This window comes from Dromaius novaehollandiae, chromosome 16 (genome assembly GCF_036370855.1).
Source record: "Dromaius novaehollandiae isolate bDroNov1 chromosome 16, bDroNov1.hap1, whole genome shotgun sequence".
Classification (NCBI taxonomy): domain Eukaryota; kingdom Metazoa; phylum Chordata; class Aves; order Casuariiformes; family Dromaiidae; genus Dromaius; species Dromaius novaehollandiae.
The window spans coordinates 19584945-19597691 of NC_088113.1; the positions used below are offsets into that span (position 1 = coordinate 19584945).

At 54.2% G+C, this 12747-nt stretch overlaps 1 protein-coding gene across 1 annotated transcript in view; it reads right to left on the minus strand.

Moving 5' to 3' along the window:
- Positions 1-12747, minus strand: part of MYT1 (myelin transcription factor 1) — a 72232-nt gene that overhangs the window by 33696 nt on the left and 25789 nt on the right. The window contains exons 2-4 of the mRNA XM_026092923.2: positions 12339-12442; positions 4390-4444; positions 2625-2655 (exon numbers count right to left, since the gene is read on the minus strand). Coding sequence (XP_025948708.2) covers positions 2625-2655; positions 4390-4444; positions 12339-12442 — 190 coding nt within the window. The remainder of the gene's footprint in view (positions 1-2624; positions 2656-4389; positions 4445-12338; positions 12443-12747) is intronic.

The following is a 12747-nucleotide window of genomic DNA, read 5'->3' on the forward strand; positions in this document are numbered from 1 at the left end:
AAGCACTTGGGAGCCTCATTTTGGGGGAAACGGATGGAATTTAGGTGAGCAGATCTCCCAGATCCCTGCATTTGCTGTGGCCTGTCTGCTCCGTCCCTTGGCGTGGGGCTGTGGGCTCTTCCCCTGCAGGGATAACTAGTCGCAGCTCCAGGAACTATGAGGGCTCCTGGTACGAAACATTAAAGCAAACAGTTTCTGGCAAAACCAGATAGTGGCATTGATTATGGGATGCCCAAGTGACTTGCCTGCCATCAGAGGAACTCTGGAGTCACATAGGATTAACAACCTCATTTAGCACCTCAGCACCCTCAGCCTGGGAAGCTGGAGGTGCTAATGAAATCTCCCGACACCAGCGCAAGGGCAGAGGCATCACCAGCCCATGGGGGGTCCAGGCAGCCAGCAGGAAACAGCCCCACGTGCCAAGTCGGGCTGGAGGGATTTGGAAGAATTCCTGCTCTCAGCAGAGCTCTTGGTCTGTGCAAAAAGCTACGGATAAGGAGGATCCGAGCATACGAACGGATCCCACAACTCTGGGTGTACCAGCGTGCTATTAAGGGCTTGGTCACCCAGAATACCATGCAAAGTTCAGATCATTGTGTCCAAGGAAGATAATTCAACGCAAAACCAGGACAGAAAGGGGCTACTGAACTGACAGAGGAGCAGGAATCCTTCCTTTAAAGAGACTGGTGTGCTTTAACCCGGCAAAGTACTAAGAGGGCATAAGAGGGCAGCACGTCCCCTAAGGAGATGTGGCTTTGGCCAAGACGATGGATGGTGGATGTGTGGCCACAGGGGCAACGGCCAGAGGCCATCCACCGTCCCTGGGAGAAACGCTCCCAGCTTTGTGGTGCGTCTACATGGAAGCGGAGCCTCACCACTCCGCGGGGTCCAGCCTCCGAGCACACACGGCCCTTTCCCAGCAAAGCACACGAGACCACGTGCAAAAAGTTCTCATCCCGCTAACGTGCCTAATTGGAAAAGGGGGCTCCCCGCTTCCCTGCTCCCTCTGCTGATGATCTTAAAGTCTATTGAGTTTTAATTGCGTTTGGTCATGACTGAGGCTGCTCTGTACTGAGCAGCCCCAGACACACGTTAAGTGACTGCGCACGGAAAGACAGAGTCGTGTTTATGTTACCAGCGACTTGCCTGAAAAAGGCCTTATTCAGTGGGAAACAAGAGCCGCTCTGATGGAGATGTTACAGGCTTCTATAAGCTTTGCTGAATCGATTAAGGCCGATTCCCCCCAACCCTCTCATTTTTAATGTGCTAAAGTGACGCCTGCAGTAAAAAAATAAGTAAGAAAGAGCCAAGTGGCTTAATATCCAGGTTTTCAGAAGGGGTAGGGATTTGGGATGTCTGGTTTCGGATCCTTGATTTAGGGCCTGTTAAAAAGCACTGGCTGCAGAAGTCGGGGTGCCCAGCACGCTCCAGCTCAGGCGCCTGCGTCGCTGCCTCCTGTCCCCAGATTCCCTCTGGGGACGTTTCCAGCCTTTTGGCAGGAATCCCAAGGGGGGAAAGGGGCTTCCTGGTTTATTAAAGCCGCTCTGCTTCCCCACAATCGCGTGCTAACCTGCTCTCCCCGCTCCGCAGCCTTCCTGCGCTCGACAAAAGACTCTCTTATTGTCATGCAGACCGTGCCCTGCTTCCAATTAGTCGATTAATCGTCCAGTTAATCAGGCAATTAGGTGACAGCTGCAGAGATGGCTTTGTGGCGCGCTCTGTCCTGCCCCTTCTATATGTCACCTGCTCCAATTACCACCTCCGCTCGCGTGTTCAGCAATAAAAGTTGGAGAAGTGGCAAGCCGGGCGCCGGTGCCTCCTGCCCCACGGGCGAGCGGAGGCACGGGAACGCTCTGGAATTGGGCTGCTCGAGGCCCAATTACGCTTCGACTTGCTAACGGGGGCCGCTGGGCAAGGCAGCCTCTGCCATTAGCACGCGTCCAGGTTAAAGACTCCTGCGTCTCGCGTAAGCGCTCGGGTGAGGTTTAAAGGGAGCTGAGAGGCCGGGGAGGCTGTTATTTATAATGAGGCGCTCGGCAGGGCTGCAAAGGCTCGTGCCGGCTCCTCCGGCTGCTGCCGTTGGCGTGCCGGGCCTGCCGAAGGAACGACGACGGGGCCGGACGGGAGGATGCGGTGGAGCGGCCAGCATGGAAACCGGTGCCACCCAATACTGTGTTGGGACCTGTCCTCCCAAGCAGGGAGGGAAGGTGCAGATATGGGGGCAAAGAGAGGATGTAAAATACACGGAAAAGAAACTCTGCTCTGGAGGATGTTGTCCTCAATGACCCTGCGACATAAAACGCGGGCATCAGGCTCTGCCAGGGTTTAGCTCTGGGGAGGGACAGAGGTGGCTGGAGGCTCGTTGGTCTGATGTGACCCATCCAGAGCTGATGCTTTCACCACCTTTAACTCCCGTGGTCCCTCTGGCACGTGTGGCCAAGCGGTGCCCAGAGGACGTGGACGCAATGAGGGACCTACCCTACCACCCACCGCCGAGCACCCAGGTAATCTCCCCAAGGAGATCTCTCCCCTGCAAAGTCCCCCCCGGGTCTCGCCTGGCACCCGTCCCAGCACCACACCTCCCACCTCCCCGGCGTCCGTGGCCGAGCGGGGCCGTTCCTTACCTCACCTCCTGGCCGATGAGCTCCGTGGGCACTGAGCCAAGGGCAGGGCGTGGGGACAGAAACAAACACAAGGTCAAAATCACGGCAGAGGCGCCCCTGCCCTCCCCGGTCTGCCCCACGCATGTGATGGGAACGTCTCCCCTCCTTGGGGGGATCTGCTGCTACCTTGGGCTGGGTTGCTATTGCCTTTCAAGCACCCCGTTTGGGAAAGAAAAGGCAAATCCACCCTGCCAGCACCTCTGAACGATCTCAAACCTCTGCGATGCAGTGTCGAGCATGCCAGCTTGCAGTAAATCATAAACCTGCAGCCCCCACCTCGTAAATCCTCAGGTCTGTGCTTAATTTTAAGCACGTGAGTGCATGCTTGCTGCGTTAGGGACTACCTCGCTCTGTAGATACACAACAGCTTGAGAGTCAATGGAGCTATACTGGTTTACAGGCGTAGGACCCTCACTCCTCTGCTTATGGCCCTGGGCCGACGCGGGAGCCCTGCCTGTGCTCAGGCACGCAGTAGCGGATGTGCTATTTGGGGTGAACGATGGTCTGTAGCTTTTTTAGGGATTGCTCCCCTCTTGTGAATAAGAGAATATCCCGCCGTATACAATAACAACCCACAACACAAGCTAAATTTGCCCAGGCTGAAAACCATAACACATTGCTCAATTTGTTTGAGCTAATTGGGTTTCCTGGGATCCAGCTCCCAGCGGGGTGACTCACGAGCTTCAGCAAACTGGAGGCAGTGGCAAGGCCCATGATGTATTCAATAAATTACCTTTTCACATCAAGAGACCCCGATTCAAGCATGGTGAAGGCAGGGTGCAAGAAGAGAAGTAGGATCAGGCTGCTCTCATTAGCAACCTTAGCAAACATCTTATATACATGCTACCAAACAATAAAACCTCTAGAATCCACCTTGATTCAGCACAATTGGCTGCATCTGGGCTTTGTTTATAAGAAGATGCAAATGCTGAAAAGAGCAAGGACAAGGGTGGGTCAAGATGAGATAACATGATCCAGCACAGCTGTGTGGGTGAAGTTGCAGAGTACCTGCAAACATCTCCCTTCATTTAACCAGCCCTATTAATTCCTCACTTCCAGTGACCTTAGCAGTTCTTCAAATCCACATACACAAAAAGGAACAAAGTTGGGAGGCCGATTTCTGACCATCACATGAGGCAAAGTGCCATCGGAGGTGATACCATGCTCTGCATCAGAGCACCTTTCTTTCTCCCAAAGAAAAAAAAAAAAACATGTAAAGACCGAAATGCGCATTTTTCTTTTTTTAAGTTAGAAAATAAATAGCAATCAAGCTTTGAATTAACAAGTCATTTGTCCTCACGTCCCTGCCGTGTGACAGCCCTGTTTGCTTCTCCAACATGCACTCCTTCTGCCAGGCGCTCTCAGATGTGCAGCTTCAAAGGCGCTGGCAGGGAGTGCGTGATGAAAGCTCAGGAGCTGATCTGAAGCTCCCGTGAATCCCATCCCCATAAAGCAGAGCATGCAAAGGGGCTTCTCCTTTTTGCCCTTCCCCCCGCCCCAGGCATAGGCGATGAGGGAAGCAGAGAAAGAGGGTTAAGTGTTATGAGGAGCTGCAAAGGTTTGTGATTGGGATTTTTCCAGGCTTGTGGACAAACGTTGGTGGGGTTGGAGAGGAAGCAGTGAAAAACCACCATCCTGGGCCTGACAAAAAAGCCCATTTGGAACAAGCAAAGCACATGGCTCTCAGGTGTATATACACTCCAGCTGCGGGCATTAAGCTGCTCACCTCTGATAGACTTTGATCGCGTGCGTGCTCTCTTATCATCATTTTCTAAACTCATCTGGAATGGAGAGAAAAGATAGTTATTAAAAGGTAATAAAGAAAATTGTCATTAAAGGAAAACCTCACACGTGGTGGCAAAAGTTGCTCCGTGTAAATACCTGCCTCCGGGCAGCAGGGGAAGCTTTCACCTGTTTGAGACAGAGTTTCTAGCATTGTTTTCATCGTTCAGACCAAAAATACTAATTTTAAAGGTACAAGCCCTGATCTGCTTTCGAATGCCCAGATTTCGGGACATTAAGTTCCTCCCCACATCCCGCACCCCGAGAGGGACCCTTTGCTGGCAGGGTGCCACAGAATGATGGGCACCTGGATGCGCTGGTCCGCGATGGAGAGAGCCAGCTCACGCCACATCTCTTGCTAAAACCAGAGCCGATTTCTCCGGATTTACACCAGAGAGGTGCAGCTGAGGCGCAGCGAGCAGAACAAGGCGCAGATCTCCGTGCTGGCTGGGTCCTTGTTGGCCAGGAGCGATGTGCCCTTTGGCAGGTAACCATCCAGCACATATCATTGCTTGGAAATCTCTGCATATTCAGTCGCACCGATCTCATGCCCGGGAAGGGTAGCTTTTTATGTCATGCTCTGAAGAGCAACCTTTCCTCCGCGCTTAAATCTGACACCAAAAGGGGGCTGTGTCTAAACAACCCCCGGACCACGGACATCAAACGCCAAGTCCTGCAGGGAATATGGGCATGAATAAGTAACACTGGGGACTTCAAAGCACCCCGTATTAATTAAACATCACAACATGCCATGAGGTAGCGGAAGGCTGAAACGCGGCCACCTCCGGGGCGCAACGCAGCCGCCTGGGCAGGGAGCCTCGAAATATCCCGGGCGCCAGCAGGTCCCACCAGCCAAGGGCCATCGGCCTTCGGAGGCAAGGCACAAATGCACGAGGCAGAATACGGCCAGAATAACAGGAATGAGCTTTCATTAAACTTGGTGAAGTTAGTGGGGTGGTCACAGAGCCGGGTTTACGCTTCCCCCCCAGACGGGAGTCTCCCTGCCGGTGGGATCCCGGCTCTGGGGCAGCGCTGTGGGCAGCAAAGGCCGTGAGATATCAGGGCTGGTGCATGCGAGCCTGAGCCAAACTGTGCAGCTGCCTGGAGGGGATAAAAACCCTGGGGTAATCACAGAGCAGCTCCAACGCAGGTGGAAGGAGGCCAAGTTCATTTTGACATGCAGCAGAGCCCTGCCGACGCCAAAGCCTGTTATCCTTCCCCAGCTACCGAGCCGTCAGCCCGCCTCGCGGCAGAGGAGTGGGGTGGCTGAGGGGTTCGGGAGGACGCCGCTGCAATTCTCCGATTTGCAGTTATCTGAGAGAGAATTGCTGATGCCCCCTTCAAACCCGTGCCGCCAATGCCGCCGTGGGGCGATGCTGCGTGTGAGCCCCGGTGGATGGGGCACGGGGGTCCCCAACTCTGCAGCTCCCACCAGCACGCTGCTCCGTTTGGGCCTCTGCTTTTCCAGACGAGGTTTTGGGAACGATGCCAAGAAAGGCAGATCATTTTGCAGGAAGCGATGGGTGATGAAGATCCCCAGCAGAAAGCACGAAAACACACCAAATTGGAGACACAAAATTTCCCCCAATACCGCTTTCCTACTCCCCCCTCTGGAAACACCGTACAAACCCACGGTGACTTCTGCGATTGGGGATGGGGAGAATGGGGAGAACTAGGGAAGGGAGGGATAAAATCAAAACCCAGAGCTGCTTCTGCATCCCGCCGGCACCGAGCTGGCGGCACCGTGGTGGCGTGCTCCACGTTTATTACAATCTTCCCAATAACGCAGCAGACAATTACTATAATTTCTATTTTTAAAGCCCCGGTTCCCTGTGGACCAATGGCTCACGTTTAAAGTGCGGAGAGGAGCAGGTGTCAAAGGGACTTCATTACATTTATGAGCCCTTCAGAGCCGGCGTGCGCTGCGCTAGCTAGCTAATGCCTTCCGCCGCGCGCCGCACAATAGGGCTAATACGTCTGATTGCTGGGAGCCTGCGTTCAACCGAAATGAATTTCAGAGTGGTGGGTGGGTTTTTTTTCTGTTGGTTTTCCCAGAGAATTGGCCCGTGTCCTGCCGGTGCCTTGGCAAGCGGGATTTCCTGCAGGTCCATTATTCAAAGCGGCAGAGGACAGCGAGGGCTGCGGGAAGAGGCACCGACTGCCAACGCCAGCCCCGAGCGGTGAAGGCGATGCCGCAGCTCTCGTGTCGCGGTGTGCCGTCCCCTTCGCCGCCCGTCAGCCTCCGAAATGTCCGCGAGGAAACACAGAGCCAAAATGCAGTGTCCTTAAGCCTGACCTTCGAGCACAGACCGGCTGGGAAGGGACCAGGCTGCTGGCTTGCAATGCTGACAGTTTAGTGCCGGAAGGGACAGATCCTATTTCATGTAACATTTGCCTTCAAAAACCTTGGTATTGCATCTAAGCCAACATCCAGGCTCCTCTCTACTCCGCAGCACCTGGGCAGAGCAATCCCTCCCGCTGCCTCCGACAGCTCTTCCGAGCCAGGATAAACCTCCCCTTTCAGGGCACCGGTTCCTTTCTATTAACTACAAGGGAAAGCAGACTGGATATCTGGTATCTAGGATCCCACAGACCCCAGATTCCCTGTTCGAGACACCTTGCGCAGTTACAGCCCTGGATGGAGGAGCATCCCCGTCGCCCACACACACCCCAGCCCCGGGTGGCCCCGGCCGATCTTGCACGGGCAACTGCTTGTGCCTGAGCACCTCCGGCCCTCAGCTGACCCACCTTATTCCTGCATTCGGCTCAGAGAGAAAGCCCTGCAAACAGGCATCCGCTTTGCAAGGTCTAGCAGCTGCAAATACACCTCTTTCCACCACTTTGCAAAGTCTAGCAGCTGCAAATACACCTCTTTCCGAGCGTGAGCCTAGCAATTAGGAACGCACCTATTTCTAAGCATGAAATTTCCAACCCAAGTGCAGAAATGCATGGAGAAAGATCCCTTTCAGGCTCAGCGCCTGCTTCTCCCAGGCAGCTTGAATGAGCTGCTGCTGCCATTGCCATTGCCGTGCCTCCGGAGGCCTCTGCGGTTATCGGGCTGGCGCACATGAAGGTTACGGGAAACCGTTGTCCTTCACTGTTTGCCTCATCAGCGAGGAGCCCTCTAGAAAGATCACTTTAACATGAAATTTCAGGTCACCCAGCGCGTGTTTGCAGTCTGAGAGACGGACGGGGTGTTTTCAGTTGCTCTCGCTCTTGCTCTCATAAGAGCCAGGTTGAAAAGCTCTCCAGATTTCATTCTTCTTGTTTTAACTTGCAATGGAAAACAAAGCTATCTCCCCTACCCCAAAGGAAACCTGCAGATAAATTACTGCTACCAGCTGCCAGCCCCAGAGTATCAGTCCAGCGCAGCGTACCAAGGATTCAGCGAGGACAAGACACGGGTTTATATTGTTCCTCCTCACCTAATCATTAGAGCACCTCTCGCATTAAGCCAAAATAAAAGTCTCTCGGATTTACTAAACTGACATTGCCAGACAAGCTGGTCAGAGCAGGTCTGGGCCCCCCTTTTCCCTCCTGCCCTTCTCTCTCTTCGGCCAATGCTGCTCTGATGCAGCAGCTACTCCTTAATGTGCGCTTACCCCGTATACTAAGGCGCTTCCTGCCACTACCATAATACGAGTAATACCGAGGGTGTCCTGATGCTGCAGATCTAAAACGCCGAGGTTCAGAGAGATGAACTTGCAAGACAGTTTAACCTGAGTGCAACACGAATTTTAGAAATGTTCTTCTACCGTAACTCTCTTGCTCTGCTGCCAAGACTAAGCGATAGCGTGGGAACAGCAGCACGGATCTGCGGTTTAATTTTATGGACTACCTACAGGGCTGATATTTTCTTTCTTTTTCTTTCTTATCTCCATACGCGTTTCGTTTCCAATGGAAAACCAAAGCGCTAATGTAAAGCTGCTCGAGCCTCCCCTGCTCCGACACCTGCGTGCGCGAAGCCCTGGGCCCCGCGCGGGGTGCGACTGCCGCTGCCGCTGTGACCGCTCGATGCACAGGTATCCTTAAGGGCCGGGCTGAAATCCCCCACGGTCAGCACCAATACTTTATACGTATCCAGGAGCCCCACGGAGCCCAGGGAAAATAAACACACTGAAAGAGCCTCCAGCTGCACTAAGGGAGGCAAAGGGTTGGAGAGATACTTGTTTTACTCCATCATTGCTCATTTGTGGATACAGAAAAAATGCTGTTTGCAGGAAGCCATATCAGAGCTTTAGAAGGACAGAGTTGGACAGAGGGAGCTTCTATTTTTAGCTAAAACCCCCAAAACCTAAATTTTCCAACAGCAGGTGAAGCAGGAGGAGGAAAATTCCAGAGGAAACGACAGTTCTCCTACAGAGGGGTTGAACAGCAATTTTCTGCTCAAGGCTTCCTCTCTCCCACCTCCAAAGAGCCTTTTCTTCAGTTCCTCAGGGCAAAGAGGGCAGGACCTCCCGCACGAGGCACGGCTCCCCTATGCCTCGCTGCCCTGGCCGCGGGTGCCAGCAAGGCTAAGGGCAAATCACGTCCAGCCAGGCAGCCAAAACAGCCCTCGGGGCCACCAGGCAACAGGGATGAGCTCGAATGGCCTGCCCTGATTTCTCCTCCCATCTATTGGGGTGTTTTTTTGTTTTTTTGTTTTTTTTTTGATTTGGGGTTTTAGGGGGGCTATTTGGGTTTTTGGGTTTTTTTTTCCCTCCGTGAGGAATCCCCCTTGGCTGCTGCGGGCTGAACACGCAGGCAGGTCTTTCCGGCGAGCCCTCAGGGCACTGACCGAGCCTCCTAAGGGCAGACCTGGATCTGGGTTTCCAAATCTCTGCCCTCCGCTTTGCGGCGTGCAATGCCAGTCAGTGCGGGAAAGGGAGAGGTCTTGGTCATACTGAACCCTCTGCAGCTGCTGATTTGGAAAAATAAACAAACAAGGGGCGATGGACGAAAGTCAAAATTCCCCCCCTACTTTTAAAAAAAGACTGAATACGGCCAAAAGCCTCCGCATCAGTCCAGTAGCTCGCAGCTGCTATTTTATAACCGCACTCGGAGGTTGTTTTTTTTTTTTCCCTTCCTCCTTTAGGGTCTTCCCTGCTGCTTGATTTAAACCCTCCTGACGTTCCACCTATTGTGAGCCCCGTTCGCAGCTGAATAAACTCGCGTCTGCCTTTTGCTCTCTCGCTGCTCTCAAGAAAGGACACCCTGTGTGGTACGCGCCGGCTCGGAGTCTAGGGAGGATTTTGCCTTGACATCCTTACATGCAAAACCGCAGCTTGTACCAACCCTCAAATTAAGAATTACAGCTGTGTCATAAACATCCTAATGAAGCTGCGCTGTCAGTTTGCATTTGCAGAAAGGGTCCAACCCCCACCCAAAAAAAAAAAAAGAAAACCAACATTGCAAATGAAACACTTACTGAGCGCTAATGCTCTCCAGCGGGAGCGGAGGCATCCTCCGCACGGGTGAAGCGGACCAGAAAAGATGCTCCCGAACATCACATCTGACACAGCCCCAGCTGTAGCACGCACCTCCGCAGCGCTGACATTCGGGCATTAGGCAGGGGTGATTTCCGATGCCGTAGTTTAAGTTGACACACACTTTCCTCGCGACTGTTTGCAAGTGCTACGACATGCAATCCCAACGCCATTTCGTGCGCCAGGAGACCGGAGCGGTGCAGCGCGTGCAAACAGTTCGCTCACTCCCAAAGAGGAGGGGTGGGGAGAGGAGAGGAAAAAAAAAGGCAGTTCCCCAACCCCGCTGTTTTCGAGCTCCGTAATAAGCTGCCGTTTTCATAAGATTACCCTCAAGCGGCACAATCCGAGGAAACTGCCGAGCCGATGCTACGCGCGCATCTCCGAGGAGGCCGCAGCAATAGGTGCTCGTGGCCGGGGCCGTCAGCCCGCAGCGGCCGCAGCTCAGCCCCCAGCTCACCCCCGCGGCAAGGAGGAGGCTCAGACAGGAGAGACTCGTTTCCCCCCCGAGGCACCCGGGGGGGCCCAGGGCGATCGCACGCCGGAGTCCCCGGATGGACGGAGGGTCCCGGCCAGACGCACGCAGAGCACCTCTGCCTCGCGCCCTTCGGAGATCTCATTTCACACCCGCCACGCGAAATCTTATCCTGCGTCTGCGCTTCTCCCCGGGCACAAATAAATAAATCAACGCGCCCCGCGTCCGATCGTCCTTTGCCGCTGTGCATCCCGTGGATCACAAGCCATAGCTGGCATGAAAAACTGCATTTAAATATACTCTTTATTTGCAAGCACATGTGCAAGTGCAAGCATACACACGTGGTGCAGATGCACCAACAAGAGAGGGTCTGGGACCGCGCTCTGCCCTGTGAAACAGGGGGCTGCAGGCACGCAGGCACACACGGTCCGGAACAAAACTCCTGCCTGCGTTTTCTGGGAATACAGTAGCTGTGTATCAGCAAATAAATATTTTACTGCGCTGATGTGCAGAGATACCTGTTTTCTAATTTTCCTAAATAAGAAAGAAATGCATGGGGGAAAAATAGCAATGATGGAAGACCTGACTTCACGAATCACTGCCCAGGGGAGCAGCCCCGACTCGTGCACCTCGGGCCGCCCGCGACAGGCTCGGTCTTGCAGACAGAGGTGCGCAGCATGGGGCCCAGGCGTCCTTAGCAGGACCAGCACTAACATCTCCAGGCACTTGCTCCCCAGGCTGCAGTGCCCCAAATCCCGCTCCCACTTCCAAAGCCCCCCCGGCCGCTTCCCCTCGTCCCCCCGTTTGGTTGCTCTGGAGGAGCCACAGCGGAGATGAGCGCTGCGAGAAACAGCTAACCTTAGTAACGCGCTTGCAAAATGCCCAGCGCCAGATGAGCGCCAGGTACAGGGAATATTACCTTTTGTAATCATTGCTTTATTAACGCACAACAATCTTATTAAACCTAATCTAAGTGCTTATTTGGCAGGTTCAATAGAAAAGTCTTAATTGGGCTTGTGTTAAATATAGCAGCAACTGCTTACTCTGCTTTCTGAGGAGGTGTGAGCTTTCCTGGCAGCACCTGCTTACAGCTGGCAGCTTGTTAGCGAAGAAGGGCTCTTTCAGGGTGGATTTTTGCTGGGTTTTGGTTTTCCCAGGGCTCAGTTTATCTGGGGATTTAGGAAGAGTCAGTGTCATCGGTCAGCAACGGACGGTTCTCCGCAGCCCAGGTGGGCCCGTCTGCCAGTCCAAGGTTGGTGCCTCATTACCAAGAGCCCAAAATGGGGCAGGAAGCGTCACTTGCGTGATGAGCAGCCCAGTTCTATGCTCAATGAAAGCTTCCTCCTCTGCTGGCAGTGGCTCTGCCCCGGGGTTGGACGGCGCTGGCTGGACCCCTTTCATCGAGCCCAGCTGCGGCGGTGACTGAGCGGCTCTGTTGGGACCAGGAGCTGCCTCCTCTCCCCGCGACGGGCCCGCGCGAATGAATGACTCGTTTGTCCCCTCTGGAGGCATTAACGCTTCACCTGGCGCACGAGGGTCTTCTTCCGATCAGCCGGCGCCTCAGAGAAAGGGCTTTTTTTTTTTTTCCTTTTTCCCTAAGAGGCCTGGGATTGACCTAAATAACCAGATCTGAGCTATCCTTGAAGGATGGGATCCGAAAGGAAGGGAAGGATTTAAAAATCTGGACCCAAAGCCAAATCGCGGCAGCTGGAAGCCCTCTCCGCTTTTATACACCATGTCCGAGGTTCAGCTTCAATAAGGGGACAGAGACTCCCAATTCCTGCTTTGGAGGCCAATTGCTTCGGGCACCGGAGAGGCTCCCTGGGGACCACCTCATCCCTGAGGGCTGAAGCCCTGGTCCAGCAGCTGATGTGAGGTGAGGGGGACCCGTATTAGAGAAGTGAGGTCTTGCGGGGGCGGACGCCTTTTTGGGGGGCCGAGGCCCCCACCGCTTACCTTGACGCGTGTGCCGCCGCGTAGGCTGGTCGCTCCCGCGCAGCTGCTGATCTTCTCTCCGCAGGTCCACCGCTGGTTCAGCAGCTCGCCCCGAAACTCATTTTCTGCAGGGGCGAGAGGAAAACAGTGTCAGGAAGCAAAGCCAGGCCAGCACCCGCTCCACCTCCTCTGCCAGAGAGGGGAAAACACAGGTTTTATTCCCTGCTTGCTCTCTTTAATTGCCGTTAAAGCCACGGCCGTGCCTGAGGACCTCCCAGGGCAGGATCCCACGGTGCCACCCCAGAACTGAGCAGCCACAACCATGAGTTCAGTCTGGATAAACGAAGGCTCAGACCTAACAAGCGCCCGTGCATGGGCTGAGCCGTAGGAGCAGCCTGTTCGTGCCCTCAGCCTACTGCATGCACATGGC